Raw genomic sequence first — 27,024 nt, 5'->3', positions numbered from 1 at the left:
AATCAAGCCATCTTAAGACAAATTTGGACAAGCAAACATTTATCCTTCCGGAAAGATTTTGATTTGCTGTCATCCACATTTGAATACTGCCTTTGTGGAAATCCTTTCCAAGCCTGTTCTTGGCCTCGACGACTGTCAGTCTGTAAGTGGCAATTGTTTGAAATCTCTGCCACTTGTAGATTTTTCCATGATATGTTTTTTTACTGTTACTTCTTCTTATACAAAAACAACCTAAAATGAACAACACATTAAATTACACAGCATATTAATTTTTACAAAAAGTAAGCCAAAATGCAGAGATTGTGGAAAAGCACGTATGCACACGCTGCTTCTGCCAGATTGCCAGGTTTTGCCTCTCCAATGGTTCATTAACTAACCATCAGCAAGCGGAAGCAGTTCTATAAAAGCAAAGACTTTGGCAGTTTGCTGCTCTTGAGGATTTGGATGTGTGTTAACGCAATGCCAAAAATGCAAGACATCACCAAAGATCTAGGAATAGCATTTGTTCCTGTCATTTTATTTCAGAATGGTCTTTCCAGACAATTTATAATCTGTTATTCTTCAGTGAAAGTGGAAAACATTTTTTCTAATCAGGAATAAATATCCCAGCAACTTGACTCCAGATCAGATTAACAATGGTCAGAAAAAGTGCAAAAAAAAGAAATAACCCACATAACAACCCACATATCAGACTCTGTTTCAATTGTCATGTTAAATGCAATAGCTCATTATAGTACAATTAGAAAAAATATTGCTTGTTTGGAAGGGTTTCCAGGATAAGGCTTTGCAAACTGAAAAGCCCCCCCCTTCTCCCCCCCTAAAAGCATTTCAGTTTGGCTGCGGTTAGCTTAGGTTTGAAACATTGCACACAAGACCTCTGGAGCAATGTCCTCCGGAGGGACAAGGCAGTGAAGGCAACAGTGTAGAGCAGTGACAGATCCAAGTTATTTTCTGGTCAGTAAGCTAATCAGGATGACACAGACACCAGGAAGCATGTCTTTGAAGTGGATTATATTTGTTTTTAGCTATTGGAACAAGATACGCAAAAACAGCAATTTGTTGGCGCCTGAAAGGTAAAGATAAGCCGTGGCAGAAAAGCAACCAAACTGTTTGGGACAACAAACTTAATCCACCTCTTTAGACAGCATCACCCCGCTGAGCATGCCCAATTCTACGATGTTAATGAAGACTCAGACGCAACAAATTAATTTAGCAGACCACTTCTTTCTCTGGTTGATTATTTTGCTGTGTTCTGCTGATTAGATGAAAGAAAATCTAAATTAGCGGGTCAGATTTTTAAGAAAAACCTACATTTGAATCCACAAGAGAATTGCAGTCAGTGCGTCAAGCTCCGAAAGCAAAAATTGTAAATCCAAAATGAGATGACATTAATATTAAAGCATTATTTCTGTCTGTCGGTCAACAAATGATTATGCAGATGTAAACTTAGCACAAAAGGCAAGGACATTTATGTTTGGTAGATCATTTCTTTGTTGTAACTATGCTTCTTGGCAATAAATTGTATACCGTTGGAAAGCCTGTTTATTTCTCTTTTGAATGGTAACACATTTGTAAGGAATTTACATTTGTGGCATGAGCAGCAGAGCTGAGCATGTTTTGCACTCATGAAGAATTTGCATTTGAAGTTTGAAGAAACAACACATTTATCCATTATCCATTTAACAAACAGGAGCCTCAGTCGCGTGTGGAAGAACCAGCACAGCCGCAGCAGCCGGGCACCTCCTCCTCATGCTGGTCACACACTGCTGTGAGATAATATCTCATTCTTCATCTGATTGGTACCTGATTGGCAATAAGAAACAAGCGTCGCTTTAACTATTAACTGTGCAGGCTTAACACCCAAATGGACTCACGCACAATAACTTTCTTGTTATTAAGCACTTCTTGACAGGTTTTACACACATTGCTAATTTGGTCACTCCTGGAAACTATCTTTTCCTACATGAAGTGCATGTACATTTTGTTTGACCTTTCTCATCTTGCTTTAATATTGCGTTAATTCTCATATGTGTATATTTAATCTTTCATGCTCCATCGGTCACTATGTGAAAAACAGGTTCCATCTCTATTTTCTATGAGGAATATTGATGGAAAAGTGTCTGAGTGACTGAATTTAATTGTTTTATTAGATTTATGAGCCAAATCCATACGCTCACACAGCAGACTCATGTTGGACAGGTGGTGAGTCTGACGTGCCTTCGTTATTATCATAAATAACCAAATCTCTTCCTGCTGTCGACATAAATAAACATCCTCCTCTGGCTACCATTCGCTCGTAGCAGCAATTTTAATTGGCTGACGCTTGTGGTGAAGCATGAAAAGTTGAAACAACAAAACCAGAGCTCCCTCCCCGATGCACACAGCTCCTAACTCTCCTAGTTCAATTCATGCTGGGTTTCACGTGTCTGAAAAGGGTTTTAGTCACAAAATATGAATTCAGTAGTGATGGTTGGCTCCATAGATGCATGTCTTTAGTGGAAATTCAAAAAACCATACCACATTCACTAGTGTTTAACTTTTATCAAGCGTTTTTGACTGCTCAGACTGTCAAAAAGAGTCTGTCTCGATACAATCTGAATATGCTAAGAAATGGGTTTGGCCCGGGAGTGTGAACACAGCCTCGCAGACAGTTTCTTATCTTCCTTACAGCAGGCTGTCAAGTAGCAGAGTAGTTTCTGGCAATAATTGCACCTAAAGAAGGAACAGAAGGTGGTCAACCTCCCCCCAATCTGTAGAGCAGCTTAATTGAAACTATCAATCAGAACCATCGCACTCTTTTCTTTTGTGATTTTATTATTTCCTGCATCATCCGTTTTCTCCCACTCGCAGCTGCAAGAATTAATCCCCCCTCTGACAGACTTGTTGTCTCTCATGCTCACTTGCACATGCATATTAAGACTTATACATGCACACAAAATCAATAGAAAAATATTGCCTCTCTCTGCCTGCTCTCCATCTTCATTACTTCCCCCACGGCGCACAAACACATTACTTGTTCATTATGTTGTGACAGAGCTAATTAATAAATCAGTGCCGCGTTTCAGCTGTTTTTTCCTACGACAATCTTCCCATGTTTCTCTGAGGCGGGTTGTTCGTTCAGCACAGTGACATCTAAAGTCTCTGAGAAGAAGCGCAATACAAGCTTTTCTTTTTTTTTCTTCTTCTTTTAAATCACTACAGCCTCAAACAACCAGTGACAGGGAAGAGAAGACAGAGGCAGAGGCATACTTCCCTTTGCTGGCGAGGGAAGGGTTAAACCTATTACTGCAGACCAATCAGGATGTAGGGAGCACTGCAAACCTCTGCAGTAAGAGAGAGAGAGAGAGAGAGAGGGTGAGAGAGAGAGAGGGATGGAGTGAGAAAGCAAGAGGAGAGCTGAGCGGGAGACAAGCGACACCAGGAGTGTGATGGTTTGCACTTCTATCAAGACAGTTAGGCAGGAAAGGAGCAGAACAGAGTTGCTTAGATAAAGAATATCCATGCAACAGTCTATATGGATGGAGAGGACAAAAAAGGGGGACAAAGGAGGGACAAAAAAGAATAATCCCACAAGCATCCATAACAGGATGCTACTTTTCTTCTCATTAGAACTCACAAAGAAAAGACAGTGTGACTCCTGTGCATCCGTCAGGATTCAGTGATCAACCCTGGATTACTTTTGGAGGAAGCAGAAGCTCAACCAGTAGTTTGCTGTAACAGTCGACCTGGACCGTTGCAGAAATGAAAGGGAAGGAAACAGAGCGGTGAACGGACGGCTCTGGAGCATCTGGGTCTACTCGTCTCGGTGAGCTTCGCTGTATTTTTGATGGAGCACTCTTATCCTTATCAGTTTTCACAGCCATACGCTGAATGAAGCATGCAGGACGGCAAAGGAAACTCAATGCAAAACATTTCTGTTACAACAAATGAGCAAGATCAGAAGCCATGCAAGTTTTTTTAAATTTTTTTTTTTTAAAGAAACATATGGTAACAGTTGGAATGGATGTTATTAGTAACTGACTGGGATACGTTCCATTTGTATGATTCAGGACTGCAGCTGCAAACATAATATACTACAGGCTTTTGATCATTCAGTTTATGCTCTAGCGTGTCTTTATATCTTATTTTAAGCGTGTGTTGTTTCTACACACCAATCCATTAATGCCAGACTGTTATTGGAAACTTCATCCTGACATGCACAGTCCTCCGGCATGGAGGTCCAGCACTTGTTGTTCACTTCTGCTAGCATTTTGGCATTATGTAGTTAAGTGGAGGGATCTGTCACTGGAACAACCTTGGAGAATGACTGACGGAGATGTTCCCCTGAAGAGATTACATGGATCGCATGTGGCGACGCACAAGGAAGCAACCATGTTTTCATAACAAGTTCCCCAAGGGGTCGGGCTGCACTAAACCTTTAACGAGTCTGCCCTGCCATGAAAATTGAATGACCCTACCATCAACAGTGTGGCTGTACAAATAATTCAACCTTTTCCTGTCATGATTTAGTTTTTACACAAGAAGAGCAAGAGGATGGTGCTATAGTTGATATTAATGCTGAAAGCAGACGGATGGGATGTAAAATATATGCTTTTGTGTGAGCACTTTCATAACGCCAATGTCAATGTAATAGTTAAGATGTAAGTGTATGAGGCGCTGCACAGGAACATGATAAGACATCAGAGGCTTGTTGCTATTTTAATGAGAATTTCCTTGTCGCGTCTCTGCTGAGAATATGTTTATCTTCGCTAACGCATCCCCCACACTTCCCTCTCCCACTCCATCTGCTTTTTCTCACTCCCTTTATCACCTAATACCCTCCTCTGTCTTTCTCTCTCTCCGCAGGTCACTCTAATCCAAAGATGGGGGACTGAAGGACATTCAGGCGATGCTATATGCAGCTCCTGCTTCTCTCAGTCTGATTATTGTCTGGGATCTGTTTGCTAATTTGAGAGGCGGGCTCTCCGTCTTACCAAGTGACTTCCACTACCTCATGATAATGACCTTCTCATAAACTGATGAATCAAGCCACCTCCCAAGCCCAGATACTTACTGGTAATCAGCGATGTCATGGTGGTTGGACATGTATGTACTCACATTTCCAGTGATTTAGGGTCCAGCATGTCGAGGGACAAAGTGGAGACGTCCATTTGATTTACAAGTGGATGGCCGCTGGAGCTAAGCATACAGAGACTGATGAGGAAGGTGAAGAGTGAAGGTCTCGTCCATTAGTGCTCCCAAGGGAGACATGGGCCTGGATGCTGTCCGGACTCACTGACCTATCTCATTACAACATTACAATGTTGGCCACTGGAGAATCTTCATGGCTGATTGACAACTCTCCCTGCTGGAGGGCTTGCAAATGGATTTAAACGATTTTGAACATCTACATATCTACGTATTTCAGTCTTTCTGAGTACAACGAGACCAAAAAAGCACAGATTTGGATCACACCATGAGCAGAACGTTCCAGTTCTGTGCGAGGAAAGGAGTCTACGTTCCTTTTTCTTTCTTGGTTGTATCCCTCCTGCATGGGAATATCATGAAAGTATAAACAGGAGGTGCGTCCAACATTTCATCTCTGCTCTAGATATCTATCAGTGCTTTCACCATCACTCAAGCCGAAAAAACGGGAAATAATCTTCAAATGGCATTTTCTCTCACATCCACTGAGGACAGGTGTTGAATTCCAAGCCTTCTTCCCATTGAGGTCAGGAAGAAAAAGTTTGCAGCTTTGGAGAGACAGCCAGGTGCTTTTGTGGCTGTCAGCCTCTCTGGGACTAACGGTGAAAGGAAAAGCCTCGCTTGGGGGCTCCGCTGGAGCGGAAACACTTTTCAACGGGCTATGTTTGGATGTGATGCTTGTCTCTGAGGATCTAACATGGACTTTATGCCCTGATTACGCAGCCCTGGTGTACAGATAATTCTGGAGGGAAAGGTAAATATTTAAAAAAAAAATTGAAATCATCAAGTTATCTTAAACCCTGTTGGAAGACAATGGTGCATGTGCTGACGAGTTCCTGTGATTCCCTTCAATAGGTGTTTTGATATCTGCTCCTCCCATCCCAAACGCTGTAGTCATTATTTGCAAAAGCCTCCCGATTTATCTTGAATAAATATCTGGTGTTTCTCTGAGAGTCTCTGCAAGTCTGCTGCCTACTGAGGCTATTTCCAGTACTTTTTAAGGAGTCCTGTCATGCATGCATGCATGATATGAGACTATATAATCTGCGAGACTAGTGTATACTATTACCCTGCGTTCACACTGAAAGCGTCACGGGCGTCATAGGCGTCTGGCTGCCATTCATTGTCTATGAAAAACGGGCGTGGAGAGGCGGCGGGGGCGGCGGGCGGCGAATTATGCAAATGAGCAGCGGCGACGCCGAGGCGTCGTCCAATCACACACCGGGATTCCCGAAGCGAGAACTCTCAATGCAGATTGTACTTTCATGTAGACACAAACATACACTGATTCACATGCGTACAGGAGCAGAGCTGTGCACTAACAAACTTATTTTATCAGGAATGAATATATTTCATCCAGCAAAGTGACATTTTTGCTGGTTTGACTGCCGTTTTACCTGAACTGCTCATGTGAAACACATATCTGATGGTTGAGGAGCTGGATGGTCCCGACGATTTTATTTGCTACATTGATCCAACGAAAAATAATTAAAACCCGTGCTTATTAATCACAAAACACAGGTTAAACATCATGACCAAATCCGCTCCGACCCGGTGTGTCAGTATCAGTGCAGACAGACTGCAGCTTCGCCTGAATTATGGTTCCGCATTAAATCGACGGCGTAGCCGATGGCGTACGGACGCGGTGTGGTGTGCGTCGCCGTGTACCCTACGCCGTCGTTTCTGCATTGGTGTGACGCGGAACCATAAATCAGCCACCGGGAGCAAGTGCTCGCTGGGTTGATGTTGATCCGCGGACCAAACTTGTTAAGGAGCATCAAACTCACTCTTATCTACGCGGAAATAACGCTAAAATATAAAGAAGGCGTCCCAAAGTGTGATCTATGGTGAAATAGGAAAATTAAGATGTGTACGCTATATGTGTAGGCTGTTCCCACTGTTCCCTTCAGTTCTGCAGCGCAGCTTGAAACCCCGCCCACCCCCGCCCCGCTGCAGCACTGACGCTTTCAGTGTGAATGCACCAAGCGGCGAGATGCTGGCGTCGGGACGCCCGTGACTCTTTCAGTGTGAACGAGGGGTTAGGCATTCGGACCGTTTTTTAACTGGCACCGCTTTATTTGACCATATCTTTCAGAGTTCTGTTGATTGAAATTTTCAAAAGATGCAAAAATATACAAACTTTTCTTTTCTGTTTCCTCCCAATGAACCCTCTCTTTCTTTCTCCTCCCCACGTGCAGGATAATGCATATCCTCCTCTGCACGGAAAAAGCCACCATGAGCAACGTCACAGTAACCGACAACACTGAACCCATCAACCACACCATCAGTCAGGAACCCCCCAGCGCCTACACACCTGAAAACTACCCCGTTAGTTTCCAGGTGTCCCTGACAGGCTTCCTCATGTTGGAGATCCTGCTGGGCCTGAGCTCTAACCTCACTGTGCTTGCCCTCTACTGTATGAAGTCCAACCTCATAAGCTCCGTCAGTAACATCGTCACTATGAACCTCCACGTGTTGGACGTGCTGGTTTGTGTGTGCTGCATCCCCCTCACTATTGTGGTAGTGCTGCTCTCCCTGGAAAAAGACACTGCCCTCATTTGCTGCTTCCATGAAGCCTGCGTCTCTTTCGCTAGCGTTGCAACCGCTGCGAACGTGCTCGCCATCACCCTCGACCGCTATGACATCTCAGTAAAACCTGCAAACAGAGTGCTGACCATGGGCCGCGCCGTGGCGCTGCTGGCCACTATCTGGGTGTTGTCCTTCGTCAGCTTCCTCGTACCTTTCATCGAAGTGGGCTTCTTCGCTCAAGGCCATCCCGAGCTGAACCAGACGGTGGTGGAAAACCAGTGTTACACCGAATCTGGTCTCAATTACCACTTGCTCGCTCAGATCCCTATCTTCTTCTTCACCGCCATTGTAATGCTCATCACCTACTCGAAAATCCTGCAGGCGCTGAACATTCGCATCGGCACCCGCTTCCACACCTCACAGAAGAAGAAGGCTCGCAGGAAAAAGTGCCCATCCATGACGGCCATGACGACGCAGCAGGAGGCCACGGAGGGATCCCAGAGCAGCGGCAGCCGCAATCCCACGCTGGGCATGCGCACCTCCGTCTCTGTCATCATTGCCCTGCGCCGGGCCGTGAAGCGCCACAGAGAAAGGCGGGAGCGCCAGAAGAGGGTTTTCAGGATGTCCCTCCTGATTGTGTCCACCTTCTTGCTGTGCTGGACGCCCATCACAGTTCTCAACACCGTCATCCTGAGTACGGGCCCCTCCACCCTCATGGTCAAGCTGAGACTGGGCTTCCTGGTGATGGCTTACGGGACCACCATCTTTCATCCCCTGCTCTATGCCTTCACGAGGCAGAAGTTTCAGAAAGTCCTAAAAAGCAAAATGAAGAAGCGCGTGGTGTCAATCATTGAGGCAGATCCTACCCCCAATAATGCCATTATTCACAACTCCTGGATTGATCCAAAGAGGAACAAAAAGGTGACGTTTGAGGACAAAGACGCCCGGTTGAAATGTCTTTCTGCTGAGGACGTGCAGTGAAGAAACTCGTTATCTCAAGAGAATACAGTCGAAGCAGCTAAAAATGACATCAGGTCATGATAAAAAAAGGGAAAATGTTAATCCAAAGCATTAATGTAAAATAATAAGTGCAATAGAATGTACAAAAATAGAAGGTAGATAATTTATTATAATTTATTGAAAATAAAGTAGGTTTCATAGATATGCCATATACTGTACTGTAGATATTGCATGTTCTTTTGTAAAAGTACATACAGCACATTGTGTTCATACAAATACATGTACAGGATAGGGAAAACAAGGTATATGAGATATATTTGAGACAGAAGTAGGAGTTGTTATGTAAACATATATTTATAATAAATTTTGTGTTCCCTCACATAATGCAGCAAAAAGGCTTTCTATTCTGCGCTTCCCCGAGTAAAATGTTTGAGAATCTGCAACAGCTGTGAGATTACTCCCATTCATCACAATGCCACTTTCTCTCACAGCAGAGCTCGCAGCCTCCAGTGACTACTGACCTTATTGCCTGGGAGCTCGCGAAATGAGATGCAAAGCATGAACACGTACTGTAACAACTAGGGTCCCACTTGCAGGGGCGTAGCTTTGCTTCTGACGATAGTGGGAACATAACCCCCCCCCAACCCACCACTCTACTTGATACATCATGAAGCATCTTCAACTGAGTTAATGTTAAAGGAGCTTGAGGCCGGATTGTGGCAAGATTTATGAAAAAAATCCGTATACATTTTAAGTTTTCTAGTAATAATGTCAGATGAAGCGTTCCAAACCCAAAAGAATGAGCCCTCTAGTGTATCTCTCCGTTGCCTTGAACAGGCTGTGTGCTGCAAAATGTGCTGCAATTCGGTCCCGAATTTCCCGCGCTGGGCTGCGGATGTGACGTCACATGACGCTGCATGTGCGTTCTCCCCGTTCTCCCGTGCCGGCTTCACTGTTGGCTGCAGTACCCCCAACGGCCGTCGTGGTGAAGGGTGGTGCTAGAGAGTCTCATTTCTTAAAAGGAGCCTCAAGCTCCTTTAATATTATTAATCCCTTTTAATGGAAATGTGCTTTATTCCTTTCTGAATCCAGTAATATGTTAATGCATAAGTTTATGTAATGGCAAAGGCAAGTAATGACTGACAAGGAAGCAGTTTCAGAAATGCTTTGCAACTTTGTATATCCACATATGAACACATAATATAGAAAGTAAAAATGTCCAGAGATGCTTCTTGATATGTGCAGATTGATGGGACTCCCGAGCTACAAGATCAGCGTCCATTTACCGTATTTGGAGAGAAATAAAATGACCTGTGGTCATTTGTAGCCCCTAAGCGAGCACGTCTAACTACTTAACTGTGAGGTACTTAAATTATACCTCAGATGCATCGTCTGTGTCTGCAAATCATACGAGTTAATAGAGTCTGAATTTGGGATTTAAATTTTTACCCCATTACACATTTCTCCTCAAATTACCCTAATAAACCATTGCAGTAGCTCAGCCAACCATCACAAAATCCATCTTATTTAGCTTTAGTTAATAAAATTAAACCTCACTTTAGTTAGCTAAGTCTGTTTTGCTATTTCAACTTGAATTTGAATTTCCTATACACAAATCTAGCTCATACAGATTAGTATGAGTAAATAAATCTACCCCCCCCCCCCCCCACACACACACACACACACACAACCTGATTCTTGTCAAAAAGCTTCTTCAACTAAAAGAACAAGTGACTCACTGTTTCACTACCTCAATATGCCCACTATGTCCAATATGTCACAACTGAGAACACTGACAACACTTTTAACTGTAGGCTGGGTCTAAGCACTAATCACAACTACAACCAGCCCCCCAGCTGGAAAGGAAAAACCAATCACATTAATATATCTGATTTGGAGGGGGGACTTGAGTAAAGTGCATTTTAACCCTTTTATGTACATTAACTCGTTATATCTGATGGCGCTTTGTGTATGTGTGTGTTTTCTTTTGTTTTTCCTAACCAAAATTAACTGCAGGGACATTAGTCACTGGAGAACAGTAGCAACATGTCCCTCGTGTCCTAGTCCAATTCTAAGCCTTTGCACACATGGATAGGAAAGAAAAGTAGTTGGTTCCACGATCGCACAAACTTGACCCACTCCCAAAATTCTTTTCATCCCATTTCACGTCAATCATTAAATCTGCAGTTGCTTCATTTTGAAGGGATCATATATAGTATTGTTGTGGAACAGCAGCTATACCGAACGAGAGAACACTGAACACATCCCTCTATCAGTCCATTATCTAAATCTATCTCCTCCTTCCTGCTCAATTGTGAAACGTGAAGTGAAATTCTTGTTCGATTAATCTCTTTTCACAATATTCAATGCTTGCAACAACTACTCAATAATGTTCTGAAAACAATCAGATCAAACGGACTACAGCAAATATCCACTATATTAGAATAAATACATAAATGACCACTCTGCATTGCAGATAAGAAGCCTTTTCTTCTATGCCTGTGTATGACTACTGTTTGTGAACACTTTCCATTAGTTGTCAGAGTTGTATTTTGAAGTGGCTGCAGTTGGCTGGTGATAGCACTGCTTTGTTGGCTCATCTTGTGTAGTTGACAACTTTGCCCCAACTAAGGAATAATTTATTCATAGCACTGCAGATGAGTGTCAGAAGTAAAAACGTGCAAGAAAAACAAAAACTGCCAGCGTGTTTAACATCCTGTCTGTTCCGTAACACCGAATCTATATTCCCAGTTACATTATCTATTAGCACATAAAGCCATGCTTTGGTAGCATTGGGGTGCACTTCATCTAAATCCTCAGTGTGAGGAATTCAAGGATTAAGTGGAGGTGTACAGAGCTTTTCCACACGTTACATGTTAAGGTTCACGTCCACGTGCATGCTGTCTTAATTATATCTCAGTTATAATACTTAAGCACCTTTCCTGTCATGTATATGCAGTAGAAAAGCAAAGAACCCTTTAAATCCAGGGAGCACAAGGCTGTCAGCTACCGGAGTGATTACACAACCTCAATCAAATGCTTCTGTTGCTGCCGGCGTCTGGTTTGTAGCACAGCACAGAGAATTGATATGGGAATATTGATGCAGGCGAGGTTTTTTATGGCCCTGTTTTAAACAGGGAGTCACGGTGCCTCGAGGGCACATCTGATTGAGAGTGGAGATGGGATCACGGCCAACAACAGATTAACTGACAGGGCAGAGGAACTGACCTATAAGATGACACATTTAACCACAGGATAGCTTTAACATGAATACATTTATAGTACTGAGTTAATTTTGGAAGGAAGACCTGCACTGTATGGCCTCATTTATGATAAACTACTAAAAATATTCTAGTCCCCCGGGGCAGGTGCTGTAAATTAGATCTCTGCTTAAATATCCGGCGCTATTCCACACTTTGTTAGGGATCATGAAACGAAATAATTGTTATTGATTACATTCCGAAATTACCTCTCAAAGACAAATACAATTTATGGTAATTAGACTTTGAGGTCTTAATTTGTTTTCTGTGCAGAAATGCACAATGATGATGAAAGTCTGATGATCTGGCTTGTGTCCATTTTCACTTGATACTGAAGCTGCATGAGGAGAAGGAAAAGTTTAACAGCCACTGACATATCATATGGTTTTTCTCAGCACACAGTGCGCACCAAACAATGCTGTCAGACATGGATCATTTAATGCCTCAATTTCACTTTATTTCTTGCTTCTTTATTCTTCCTTTTTTTTTTCAATACTTGTTACCATATTTTGATTGGGTTCTAGGTCCAGCACATGTGGTGCATAGTATTTATGGTTTCATCAGTCAAAACCAAATGGCATTTCATCAATCCTGACCCCTCAGACATAAGTGGCTTCAACATAAATATTCTTCACAGCGTCGCTCAGACACGCCCATCACAAGGATAAGGAAAGCCATAGTACAAATGTGACTGTTGGGATTTTCACAAAATTGAACACGATCTGTGATGTGTAATTCTGGTGTTCTGACAGAGCCACTTTTATTTCTTTCACAACAGCATGTCTTTTGACATTCACAGCCAGACGAGCCCAGCATGTTGGTGTGAAATGTAAAAAGGGGAGCAGCTGGAATGTTGTGTTTCCTGAATGGAACTGTGATATAACTTGAATCTCTTTAACTTGTTCTCTGGACTCGGGATGTCACTCATGATGCTCTGCCTTTGCTCTGTTTACGTTTATTTTTTAATTAATTTCTTACCACAGATGGGAGCATGTACAGTTGTATTAAGAGTTCTAATTACTAATCATGTCCGTGGCATAGACACAACCACATTCCCAGGAGAGTTATTCTTACCACACTCCAAGCTGTTGGTTCGTGTCCGACACGCAGCTGTTTAACTGGCAGCTGTGGGCAGAGCTGTATCGAGGCTACTGCACAGGTCTGAAGAGACGTTTGAACAGGAGAGGGTTCCTTTCCTTACAAAAATAAAAAAGGGAACAAGGGCTTTTTTTTTTTTGCCGAAGGCGTGATTTTTACAAGCTGGTCCCAGTCCAATGATCAGGCTGAAGCAAACCCACGATAGCACACAGTCAGATCAATGGCTAGACAAATCATATTTAAAAATCAATATCCTTTATAAAACTCTGACCATCAAAAACTTTTCTACGTTGACGTATTTATAAATACAAAGCCCTGTGCATTAATGTAATGTCTTATAGAATAAAAAATATGCCACTGTACCGGAACATATCTGTCTGTATAAACTTGAAACTTTCAGGATTTCTGAGTTTTTATTTGCAGCACCAACAAGACTTTAACGGCTTACGTTAGCAAATTGTGTTCATTTCTTCTGTTTGATATTCCCTGCTCTTACCCAAAGATGACTGGGAGAGGCTCAAACAGGCCAATTCTTCAGAATCAGAATCAGAATCAGAACAAGGAATTTGACTTCTTAGCTCACGATGTACATAAAAGTAAACATGAACATAAATAAACATAACATAACAAACAATAAGTTAAAGAAAAGTATAAAAATAGTGGATGGATGGATGAACTATATGTCAACTTGTGATAAAAGTATCTCGTTTGAGATTTACACATTTTATACCTTAAGCATTAAAAGCCTGTAAGACACTGTAAAAACACTAATCCCAGACGCTTCTTTTCTACACATGAAACATTCAAAACCACACATGCGTCTCTCATCAGTCAGGGAATAATGCACTCTCAAGCTTATGAAGTGGTCAGAATCATCTCCTCTGCCATCATCTTTCAGACTTTTTATTGTTTTCTGAGCATATACTGTAATCCATGGCAAGCATTTCCTTCCTTGTTATTCTCTGCAGAAAAATGATTTATACATCTCTTTGAACTCGTCTTAAGTATTTACGTGCTTGGTCTTTTGGCAGCAAAAACAACATTGCATAAGCCGATCGTAATGGCTGCATGTTCGGCTGATTAGTGCAGATTTATTCTAAAAGGCTGACTAAGAGCAGACATGAGAAAGTGTCAGCTGTAGAGGAACATGTTAGACTGGTTCTGTCTCCAGAACCCTGTTTTTATAGTAAAAGCAAGAAATCCTGGTGTTTTTGTTCACTACAGTCGCGTGTTTGTCTTGCATTTATTGGTCTTGAACATAAAGCTTTAGAAATAAAATGTTTTGCATTGAAAAAAAAATACAAAAGTACACCTTACAAATCCATTACAACACCTGATTTTTCTCTTGTCAGCCCTTCTGCTGTACATTTGTGTAGGATCATTGTTCTTGTGCCTGACCAGAACCGAACCAGTCTTTAGCTGTCAGACAGATCCCACAGATGGCTTCACATTTGACTCTGATAAACAGAGGAGTTCTTGGCACGTGGCTACAAAACAAACCCCAGTCACCACCACTCCACCACCGGGCTTGACAGCTACTTTGAAGCACTTGTATTCAAAAGCCTCCTTAAGTTTCCACCAAATGTCCCACTTTGCATTATGGCCAGACATCTCTTCTTTTATTTTGCCTGTCCATGCATCATTGCTCCAGAAGTCCTGCTCAGATAATGCAGCCATGTTCATTTTCCTCCCAGGCCTTACTAGCGCAGTGTTTTCCAAGGTACGTAGCTGTTGGGATTTATATTCGAGTTCACTCCTGGGAAGATTGGCAACTGTCTTGAATTGTAAATAATATTTCTCAGTGTAGAATGATGGATCCCACCGGCATTATAAACCTTCCCAGAACTTTGATCAATTACTTCTCTATGATCATTGCTGATGTCTTTCCTCCAGAGGTGTCAAAAGTATTCACATTCATTACTCAGGTAGAAGTATAGATACTAGAGTTTAAAAATACTCCTGTAGAAGTTGAAGTATCAACTCAAATTTTTTACTCAAGTAAAAGTATAAAAGTACTGGTTTCAAAACTACTTAAAGTATAAAAGTAAAAGTAATGTAAGGGGGAAAAAAGCCATTAAGGACAAAAGCCATTGAAAATGAATGCATCTTAGTATAATATAAATATATTAAAGAACCATATATGTGTACTATTGAGCATTAACATGTGTTTCAGAGAGCAGAAGATATGATGACTAGTTGCCTATAAGTATTGCAATGGTGCAAAAAGTCAAACTTCAGAGGCATGTTATCATTTATCCTAACCTTTATTGGAATGTACATCCAAGTTTAGTTGCAGGAATCTGAGGGAACGGATGTAAGAACAAAACTAAAGGCCGAAATGAAATAGAGTAACGAGGCTGTTTTTAAAATGTAAGGAGTAAAAAGTACAGATAATTGCATGAAAATGTAAGGAGTAAAAGTACAGATAATTGTGTGAAAATGTAAGGAGTAAAAGTAAAAAGTCGTCTGAAAAATAATTTCTCCAGTGAAGTATAGATAACCAAAATTTCTACTTAAGTAAGGTAACGAAGTATTTGTACTTTGTTACTTGACACCTCTGCTTTCCTCCTTGGCATCGTGTTATAACACGCATGAAGGCTTCAGACCAGCAACCTGACAAAACATCTGCTTTTATAGAGGCATAGACACTTGCTGATGATCAGTTCAGCAAAAGCTGACAAATAGACCCACCTGGTCCCAATTTAGACTCCTACATCCTGTGTAAGTAGTGAAGAGATACTCACATGGCTTTATTTTGGCTTCATATGTGTTAAATAAAAATATGACAAGTTAACCAAGTCAGACACTTACTCTCTTCTTCTATAGACAGAGTAGATGGTATTATTTATACTGACTGTACAGTATGTAATCAGTGTCATTTTCATAAGACAAAAAGAAGGTCATTTTAAAGTTATGTTCAATATTTGACAAGTGAAGGTAATGCAGAAACAGCAGATCCATAGCCCTTGTTGATGTGCTCTTTAACACAATTAACTAAAAAGAGAATAAAAAGTGTGCAGAGCGAGGTCCATATACTACTACGTAGCCATTAAAGGCGTAGAAATGCCTCAGTGTGAGATTTATTAGAATCACCCGACCCTGGCAGGTACTATTGCTTCCCGCCTGTCCCCTCTAGCCAACATCAAGGTCACCGTTTGCTGTTGTCCCCAACACATACATTATGTCCTCCTATCTCTCTGTCAATGGCTGCTTCTCTCAGGCAGCCAGCCCCGATTCAGATGCCAGCTCTTCAGAGCCCTTCTCTATCTAGCCACAGACACAGAATAAAAGCCCGGGAAATCACATTACTCTGTCTGTATGGAGCCTCTATTGCATTAGGTCAGCGAACACTCAACTGTAATTCTGCTACTGTAGAGAAAAAGAAGGTGAATTGAGCACACCAGACAGCACAGCTTGACAAATTGTTGCTCGTGGTCATTTTCCAAATGTTACTCTCACCAAGCTGCATTTAGAGAGATGGAAGATCATTTCATAGAGTCGGAAGATGTATGACTTTGATAAAAACCTATAATCTCCGGACAAGAAGGTCTTTGGCAGAGACAGAAACCAGGAATCAAAGGCAGAATGAGACAATGGCGCATGACCTCCACCTGCGATGACCTTAATGGCATTATTGTGTTGGTGCAGGGGAAAATAACACACATCCTGCCTTCAAATTAGCCCCTTTTACAATACGGTTCTCTGCTTTTATCAGTAGAGAGCAGACACTTTACGGCACAAGTGCCCTCCTTTTCTTATCTAAGCTTTTTTGAATAGAACAAATAAATCCTGGGTGGCTGAACAGGGATAAGCAACTTTCCATCTCATTTAGTGGAGACGAACCTTACATTTATAAAAATTTGCCTTGATTTTGTGAAAACGTTCCTTTAGGATATTGTGACTCAGATAAAAGGGGGCGTATGGCATTTTCTTAACGTGCTTAACCAAAAATGTTTAAGGACAAAAAGAAATCAAAAGTTTAGTGTTATAGCTGCAAGCCCTGTCCGTGTGAGTGCATGTGTGTACATTCCATCCAGCTTTGTGTACGCCTTGTGTTTGTGAGGTTATAGCTACAACCATACTGAGTCTGTCCAGTTGTTTTATCAGGCATTGACAGAGTGTCAACCGACGTGCACGAGAGACAGCAGAGACAGGATTTCTGCCCTCCATCTCTCCTCTCTGTGATGACGGCTGTCTCCCGGTTCTACCACCACACTTCTCTCCTCATGACGGGATATCAATTCACCCGCAATAACATCTTAGTAAAACAAAATCAGGAATATTCACACTCAAAAGATCTTTACTAAATCCAACGCATTGCAAAATTATTATAAAAACGAATCTTCCTGCTTTATTCTTGATATCTTTTTTATTACACATTAGAGAGAGATGCAGGTTATTAATAATTGCAAGGTTAGAACAAGTGAAATACAAATATCATTAGCTTTCTTTTTTTTTCTTTTTTTGATTTTTGCAGACTAAATTATTAATTAAAATTACCAAATTACTAATGTTGTTTGCCGGCAAATATCCATCTGCATATGCGTGAAATGGTATTAATAGAAAATAATGGAGTATAAGGTCTCAGAAAATACATTCTGAATGATCATTTTGCCATATTTTCTTATTCAATCAATAAAAGTACACAATATATTTTAAGGTGGACTAGTCCAAAGCCTTTATAAGAATGTGGATTCAGAAGCTGTCTCAGTCTTGTGATCTTGATATTGTATGATATACAATGTCATTTTTTCAGTAAAGCAAAGCTGTAAAAAAAGAGACAAATGCTCTAACATGCAAGATGATGCATTACAAGGAGAACAGTCAAAGGTTAATGTTGTGTGGACGGATGAATCGAGGTGCGTACATCATGTGGGTTGACAAGTAAATGTCAGAATTTACATGTCTTGTTTATTTTTGCAATTCATATTTATATTTTTCTTTGCTAAGGGTGTCTGTTGCATCATGTCAGCTTGGTTCTGAAACAAAGAAAAGTATGAATTAGTTTTTTTTTTATTATTTTATAATTCTTAAGAAGTTGAAAAAGAGAAAACATTTTTCCAATATTTATATTGATCATATTTTATTTCCTCCATTTTCCTGTGACAACGAGATCATTTCCCCGTGATATCACGATAATGCCTCTGTTTCTCATGATAACTTTCCTCCGTTTTCTCGTGAAAACTAGATCATTTTCCCATGTTTTCCAGTGATAACAAAATAAATGATTTAAGATCCCAAGAAAACAAAACCTATGAAGACATAAAGCGTCATATATACATACATGTATCCACCTTCATACAGCAGCGTCCCGCACCAGGTCAGATAATCGCGAATACTAAGGTGAGCTACGGACAACTAACTTGCTCTGTATGTCCTTTTTTTGGGAGTGGGGGGTTAATACGATGTTAATTACCCGTGAGAGCACCACCTTGAAAGTGGCATCACGCAGGAGAGGTCACCTTGCAGCTGGATGCTACTGAGCACCGACCTGTTGAAGAACTTCCATACACCAGAGCCTTAAAAGCTGTTTTACCAAAAAAGAAAAAAAAGAAAAATCCAGTGTTCTGAGCCTGGGTGCAAACTTTGCCACTGATACTCTGTAAAGGAATATTTTTTTTATTTATTTAGTTTTTAGTTTTACATTCAGCCTTGAAAATGCCACTTTCAACTGGCCACTCAATAAATAGTTTGTGACAGTAAAATCCGGAGTCGAGTGTCATTTCTTTACGCCTCAGCGACTACTGGACAAACTGCCCCTGCTGCTGAAAAAAATCCTAGAGGAAACACTGGGAGGGAAGACTCATATGAAACACAAAATATGACTAATTTTGTTTTTTACTGTGCTGTCTTTAATTGGACAACATTTAAGTCAAAAAGGGAAAGATGTGTGCAGCAAGCAACAATAAGTACCTTCATGAGTCAACAGCTTGTAGATAAATCTTTAGCAGCAGTAGGTCGAGGTACTTGTTTCCGGTATGATTTTTTTAATTGGGTTGAGGTCTGAACTTTGAGGCCATTCCAAAGCGTTGGTTCTTAACTATTCCCACCACTCTAACATAGACCTTTTGTGAACCTCGGTTTTGCTTTTGTTTTGTTATATACACTGTGTAGCAGGGCGAGTGCTACGGGGGCCGACCGACAGGACAGAGAGGACACGGGGTTTTCGTGCAGAAACTCTTTTATTTAGAACACACAAGCAGCACCCTCTCCAACAGCAGGCCCCCCCCTGGAGTGCAGCTGCTCCTTATCAAGGCAAGCAGGGTGGAGAGGTTGATGGAGCACACCTGTGCCCCATCACCTGAGTGGCTGCACCTCCACCCTGCCACACACTGTAGAAGAGGCTTGCTCTGGTAACCTTTACAAACAAACCATACCTGTTCAGTGGTCTTGTCATGGGTTTTTTTTTTATGTGTGTGTGTATTTTGAGCATTGTGGGATTTAATTTTGTGGCGAATTTGCTGCCACAAACTGGAAAAATTGGTCACTTATGTCTATCCCTCTTGGCATTTTGTTACCAAATGCCTAAATTCACCAGATCAGCAAAGTGCCATATCTGCTTTTATGGAGGTCTGAACATGGAGTGATGATCAGTTAATCAAGGAATGATAATTAGTAGCTCCTGGCTGCAACATATCCTCTAAGTTTGGTGGAAGCAGTAAAGGTTCATTTTTGCATGAGTGTAGGTGTTTCAGAGTGATTTAATGTGATTTTGATTGTAATTTCCTTTTTATGTTTATTAGGGCTCGAGCACTTACAGTGCAAAGGCCCTATTGTATCTGTAGGAATTTTTTTTTTTCTTCCTTCTTCCGACGAAATGAGGGCCTTTTTGCCCCCCCTAAACGTGCCCCAAAAGTCACCAAATTTTCGCCATGGCCGAAACCGAACAGGAAGTCGGCCATTTTGAATTAATCGTGTAATTTTGCCGCAATTTATGCCATTTCTTCAGACGCTTCTTCGCCCGAACTGTAACGAGCACCCAGGTGTGTTATACATATAAATGTGCGTCTCGATCCTGCGACGATGCACATTACTCTTCTCAGTCAAAAGCGTTACTGTGGCGACGCTAGACGCCAAAAAGCCCGCCCCCATTTCATCTGGTAGGTCCATATTTAATAGTTCCTACTTTCTGCCATAACTTTTGAATGGTTTGACGTAAAGACTCGTGGGTGGTGTTATCGGACTCGGTATTGAGTCCTTGAACATAATTGGTGCAAATTAACCCCGCCCCTTCTTCTGATTGGTCGATATCTGATAGTTGCTATTTTCTGCCATAACTTTTGAATGGTTTGGTATAGAGAGTCGTGGGTGGTGTCATCCGCTAAACGTCCAGGCCTGAAGAATCTACATGCAAGTCATACAAGCGCTTCCACTGCAGCACGCCTGAACGTGCACAAGGGTGCGAGGGCCCGTTCATCGCTGCTTGCAGCTTTAATTTTATTTTTTTTTGTTTTATGTTGTTTTTCTCTGTTTTGTTTTGTGCCTTATTTTTCAGCGTTCGGCCTTCTCACCCTGCTTGAGTCTGCCTCACACTGACTTTTTCACACCCGTGGGTCAATTATATCGCCTCGTCTTTCCTCTTCCTCCTGCTTGTCCATTTTTCATGCTCGCCGTGTTGTTCCCCTTGTTGCCATGATCCTCACCTGTCTCCTGCTGGCTCTCCTTGCCTTCAGAGTTTTGTTTCCTTTGTTATCGTGTTAAGAGGAACGTCTTTAATAGAAAAAAAGAAATTAAATTTACTATTCATGCCCTTCAGCTCTGCATTCCTTCAACCATGTGTTTCTTATTCATTCTCTCACTCTTACAGAGACAAACAACTCTTATTCATATGTATTACCTGTCAAAAGTTTGGAAATGCATAGACCTGGATTTTTTTAACAAGCCTGTCCAAATGTCTGATGCACAAATAATTAAGCCCTTATGCTCATTTCCACGAGTCTACTCTATGAAATGACTCATTCAGGTAAGTAACGATACCATAGCTGTCCACAAAGATAAGATTGACCAGTCTACTCCAGTATAATCTGTGCTATAGAAATAAACTTGCCTTGCCTATAAATTCAGGACACGATTCACTGAAAGCAAATAATATCCAGTACATTTTTTATTTCAGTCTCAATTAGAAATAAATTCGTATCTCATCGGGCAGGATTTTCTTCAACCTTTTGATATTCAACACAATGTCTAACAACAATAAACGTATAAGCTACTTCCACTTAATTTAAATAATAAAAGAAGAGGTAGCAAAATGTTTACATAAATTATCAGCCGTACGAAATGAGAATAAGATGATTTGGTGCAGCTTGCATGGCAGATTTTGATGCCAGCCAGTCAAACACTGTCACATGCAGGAATACTCATATTACTGTCAGTTGTGTGATTCATAGCAGCACAGAGATCAGAGGCGTAAACAAAGAAAGTAAATGAAAATGTTAAACCTTTGGGTTTTTGTCTCATGGTGTAGTTTAGAGAGTCACAGTTGTTTCGAGTCCATAAAGATACAGAATCCTTCTATCTTAAGTAAATGTCAAATAAAAGCCCCCCAAAAACCTGGATCCATCATTTCACATGCTGTTCTGCATCAACGCATACATCAACTGTTAATTAAAGAAAATGCAGCAGTACGTGAGCGCCAGACTTTATTTGCCTTTTTGGCAGCTGTTGATTTATTCATTTAAAGGTTATTTGGCTCCGGTGGAGAATTTTATACGAAGCATGTGGGACAAGTTAAAGAGAAATTTACTGACTTGCACTAAAGGCCATCTATAAACATACTTACCTTGTTTTATCAGGTCCTCCATTATGCAGTTACTGATACTCTTATGGTTTTGAAGGGAACACACATTCTTATCTGTTTGCCTTTAACAGAAAGTACTTGGGCTCAGTTTACAACAATATTATAACGCAGTTACTCGAGGATGGAACATAACAGATCTGCTAGGAGGAACCTAACAAACATCTGGCAAACATCCTCCTGCCAACTAAAAACAGCTCCGTAGATATCTGGTATTTGTGTCTGTGACTGACAGATGACCAGGTAGATGCATGTACAGTTGTCAGCGACACACTGACGTGTTACGTAAGGATTTTGAACAGTAACGGATCTTGTCTTTGGACACCTGATAACATGTTTTGATCCACGTCAAACGTTGGCGAGTGTAGTTCATTTTAAGAAAGAAGCTAAATGTTTACCTTTGTCTAGAAATGGCCCAAAGAGGATGGAAGGTTTGTGTGAAGTTGGCACCAAACTGAAGTTGGCTGAAGGCAAAGCGTTAAAGTAACAAGTGAGCTTGTTTTTTTTTTTACTCCGGTAGCTTGTTTGACCCCAACACGGCACGTATCTGCACTTTTCTTCGACCAACATTCGGCAGTAACTGACAGCATTGACTCAAGGTGAGTGTTGTGGCTAGATAAACCCGGCCCACATCCTCTGGACGTCTTTGAGCCTTTGGGCCGTGCTTGGCTCTCACAACTCACTCACTTTTGGTATCCCATATCCACACCAGGTTAGGGCTGGGCGATATTTTCTAGTTGAATGGCGATACTCGATATATATCAATATTTTTTCTGTGCCATAATTGGGGTTTCCCCCAAAGCATTATAGCATAGCATCTCTGTTAGCATCTCTGTTAGCATCTCTGTTAGCATCTCTGTTAGCTTCATTTTTTCTGAGGCAAACCCTTAAAAAAACAGTCAGTTTTAATACAAAGCCTCGTGCCAAATGTCACACAGGTACCTTTATTAACAGGGGTCTGCACAATATCAAAATGTATAAAACAAATGAAATAAAAATTAACTGCCATACAACCATACCATGTAACTGCATACATAGAATAAAAATGCTTCTTGAATAAAATAAAACAAATATCCCTTTCCTGCGTAACAATTAAATTAAAATACACTGTGCAATTAATACAACGTAGACAGTAACAGGCAGACTTTTCCACTGAGGTTGACAGTTGTGCAAATAACAAAACATTTGTGCAAATCTCAAATAAAACATTCAAGTCAATTTGTCACAAAATAAGCTATATCAAAATCATTAAAAAAAAAAAAAAATTTTAAATCGATATAAACGATATTGTCTCGTACCATATCGCGTTTGAAAATATATCGGTATATATTAAAATCTTGATATATCACCCAGCCCTACACCAGGTTATGAAATTTCTGGTTCGTACGACACGTGTCGTTTGACTCAGTTCACTTACTTTGGGAAGCATCTGCCCCTTATAGCATCTACCAGCGCCATAACTGAGTCAGAAGTGCCAAAAGTGGCCCACATTAGATCCAAATATGCCTTCTATCTTGCCACCTTCAGCTACAGCTATGACTTTATGTTGTAAGTGGAATAATGAGATAAATAACTCAATACATTTTCTACCTTGTTGAATTACCGCGAGGGACTGCTGGACGTCATGCTCAAAACGTTTGAGATTGCTTTTTTTCCTCTGCCTCTCTTTGCATATTTGATTTGACCAGAAATTGTTTAGCCTCAACCCAGATTTATATAATTGTCAAACAATGCGCTCTTGCTACATGATTGGCTCCTTGAGTGATTACAGGGTCAGGCAGGTGTGCAGGTGGCGCCCGGTGAAAGTCATTACAGATGCCTCTCTGTGAGGGCTCTAAATACAGTCTGATGCAGCGTCTAAAAGGATGAGGAGCAAGTGAAGCACATTCACTTCTGCCATAGTCTTTTCATCCGCCCTCGAAAAGCTTTGACAGGGTGCAGCTGTAAACATTTGGCTGCTGAGCACTCCTGAGACGCGCAGTCAAAGCTATCAGGCGCTTCCACACAGGACGCCCAAGTGAGTACACTTCACAAGTTGAGCACATTGAAAAGGGCAAAGTATACGAACGGTCCCTAGTGTTTTAGCTGCGCCAACAAAGAAATAAAAATAGGCAGCGTATGTTTATGAGCAAAAAACAAGGCAGTTTGTACATGAAATGAACTGTTTCCTGTTCCATCTGATGATGTGTGATCCTCGGAAATAGGCTTATTATTAGCATTTCAGTGCCCTATTTATAAACTCTGTTTGTTACCACACTCTTGAAATTCTGTAAATATCACCAGTCCCCATGGAAAAACTGTATTTTGTCATGATGCAACATCTCCCCCTCCTGGAGCTTTACGCGGTTTCTGAAAAGTGAATATATGGTAGCAAGGGAAAACTGTCTGTAAATGAATAGATAAATAAATACAATTTAAGAGGTAGAAAAGAAGGCTTCTATTTCTGGAAAACGATGTTATTCACACCTTAAAATCTGCCCGAGGAGGATCGTGCAGATTTAATGTCCTTACAGCCTAAAAACTAAAACCTGAGCCTCCGCTTCTCGACATGAGAAGGATGTAAAATTCAATTTTACAGATAGCCAGTGATGAAATCTCTCTCTAAGTGGCACTTGTCTTGTATACTGGACAGCTGAAGTATTTAAGTGAGTTATTTGGACACCCAGCTACAACACCACTGCAGTCTTTTCAGCTTCACCTTGGGAAATAATTCTCTTTAAGATTATAATACTACACGTGTGAAATCCCTTAAACTTTAGTGATAAGGCATAAACAAGTCAATTGATATTCTAAGTACCGTAAGAATACTTGACAAAAGTGGAGAGAAGGATTTATAGGACTGATGCACACATCCCTCTGTTCATCCGTTCATCCATCTTTCCATTATCTGAAGCAGCTTCTTTCTACTCGGGCTCAGGTGGAGTCTCAGCTGTCTTTGGCAAGACAAGTTTATTTGTACGGCAACACGGCGATTCAAGGCACTTCACTAAGTGAACACGTGGAAAGTAAAGAGGAAAAAAAGATGACGAGTTACACTGCTGTGGCACAAAGAAGACAAGTTACAGTAGACTTCAGCTAGAGTTAGGGTGCAGTTCTGCAATTAACAGTGTTTCACTTTTAAATTCAGAGGGTTATAATAATTCAGTCAAAAGCAGCTGTAAACAAATGAGTTTTTAACCTTGATTTAAAGGAACTGAGGATTCCTTAACGCGTTCTTGCAGTTTTCTGGACATTTGTTCCAGATCTGTGGAGCATAAAAGCTTCATGCTGCTTCTCCATGTTTGGTTCTGATTCTGAGGACACGGAGCGGACCTGAACCATGGTTGCTATGGCAGCAACAATTCTCTGACATGTATTTTGGTCCTAAAGAATTCAGTGATTTATAAACTAACAGAAGTATTTTGAAGTATGTTCTTTGAGATACAGGGAGCCATTGTGTGGACCGCAGAATCAGGGTGATCTGGTACACTTTCTTAGTTCTAGTGCAGGGGTCGGCAACCCGCGGCTCTAGAGCCGCATGCGGCTCTTTAGCGCCGCCCTAGTGGCTCCTGGAGCTTTTTCAAAAATGTTTGACCTTTTTTGCCTTTTTTTCTCTTTCTTTTCCTCTTTTTCTCCTTTCCTTTTTTCCCTTCTCTTTTTTCTTCCTTTTTCCTTTCCTTTTTAATCTCGACATTTCAACTTTTGTCTCAAAATTTTGACTTTTTTCTCGACAGACTTTTCTCTCGACATTTTGACTTTTTTCTCGAGATTGTACGTCAACATTAATCTCGACATTTCGACTTTTTTCTCTAAATTTCGACTTTTTTCACAAAATTTTGACTATTTCCTCAACATTTCGACTTTTCTCGACATTTCGACTTTTTTCTCAAGATTGAAGATCTCAGGATTAATCTTAACATTTCGACTTTTTTCACGAAATTTCGACTTTTCTCGACATTTCAACTTTTTTCTCAAGATTGTACTTCAACATTAATTTTAACATTTCGACTTTTATCTCGAAATCTCGAAAATAAATTTGTGTTGCCTTCATTCTAAGACTTTTAATTTTTTGCAGCTCCAGACATATTTGTTTTTTGTGTTTTTGGTCCAATATGGCTCTTTCAACATTTTGGGTTGCCGACCCCTGTTCTAGTGGGAATGCTGCTGCATTCTGTGTGGTGGAAACACCTGCTAAACCTCTTTAACACGTTCTTTCCAACTAGGTGAATAACTGGACTGAAAACTGAGTATCAATTTACCAAGAATAAAACTTGAGGGATGATCCAGATTTCAGTAGATTTAATTAAACAGTTGCATCTGTTGGACCGGCGACCTGTCCAGGATGAACCCCTGACTCCCGCCTGAAATTAGCTGGGATAAGCTCCAGCAGACCCCCATGACCCTGAAAAGGATAAAGCTTGTATAATAAAATGGATGGATAGATCCAAAAGGGTCAGAACATACATCAGACGTCTCAATGCAGAATGACGATGAAACAGAGGAGTGTACTGATATTAAAGCGTAAAGGATGATACATTATAGTAGAGAAAACATTGGTGTTCCCACCGCTAATTTTGTTTGAGCAGAGTAGTCAGTACTCGAGTTGAGGGGGGATGGCATCCCTCCTGAAATAAAAACGGTCAAAATCATCCCCCCTGTGAAACTGCCATCCCCCCTTCCCATCCCGTCATTTCATCAATGAATTTGGTTTTACTGCTATTTCAACATTTAGAGTCATCACCAGAAAAATAACACCAGAGAAATAACTTATTTGACAATTTTCATCTGTTTCAAGTAAATTTTCACTTGAAATAAGTAGAAAAATCTGCCATTGGAACAAGATTTATCTTCTTATTACAAGCAAAATAATCTTGTTCCACTGGCAGATTTTACTTATTTAAAGTGAAAATCTACTTGAAACAGGTGAAAATTGTTTTTTTTTTTCCGGTGATGAGTCTTGTTTTAAAGGTGTTGTGACATCATTTTTAAAATTCTTTTAACACTATTAAAAGTCTTGGCCAACATCCCTCAAATGTGTCTAAAAGAGTGTAACAAGAAAAACTTCACTCTTAGTACTCTTTTCCTGGCTTTTTATTACAGTGTTTTTTTGCGCCGTGAAAAATGCTTCCTTTCCCCCCTTTCCTGTCAATCATTGCTCCGCTCCTCCTCCAAACCTCCTCCAGCCCAACCATACGCTCACAGCGGCGTCGGAGCGACAGG

General features: G+C 40.9%; 1 protein-coding gene across 1 annotated transcript; it reads left to right on the top strand.

Annotated features, from left to right (window-relative positions):
- Positions 1 to 3,394: 3,394 nt before the first annotated feature.
- LOC133444609 (G-protein coupled receptor 22-like) lies at positions 3,395 to 9,242 on the top strand. Its single transcript, XM_061722467.1, has 3 exons — positions 3,395 to 3,805; positions 4,846 to 5,938; positions 7,383 to 9,242. Exon 3 carries the CDS (start codon positions 7,387 to 7,389, stop codon positions 8,692 to 8,694), a length of 1,308 nt encoding a protein of 435 aa, XP_061578451.1. The 5' UTR covers positions 3,395 to 3,805; positions 4,846 to 5,938; positions 7,383 to 7,386; the 3' UTR covers positions 8,695 to 9,242.
- Positions 9,243 to 27,024: the final 17,782 nt, after the last annotated feature.

This window comes from Cololabis saira, chromosome 5 (assembly GCF_033807715.1).
Source record: "Cololabis saira isolate AMF1-May2022 chromosome 5, fColSai1.1, whole genome shotgun sequence".
Taxonomy (NCBI): Eukaryota; Metazoa; Chordata; class Actinopteri; order Beloniformes; family Belonidae; genus Cololabis; species Cololabis saira.
The sequence above is the reverse complement of the archived record's forward strand: the minus strand, read 5'-3'. Positions and strand labels throughout refer to the sequence as shown.

Excerpts from the sequence above, each read along its gene's own strand:
- LOC133444609 (XM_061722467.1), top strand. The coding sequence starts at position 7,387 with ATGCATATCCTCCTCTGCACGGAAAAAGCCACCATGAGCAACGTCACA.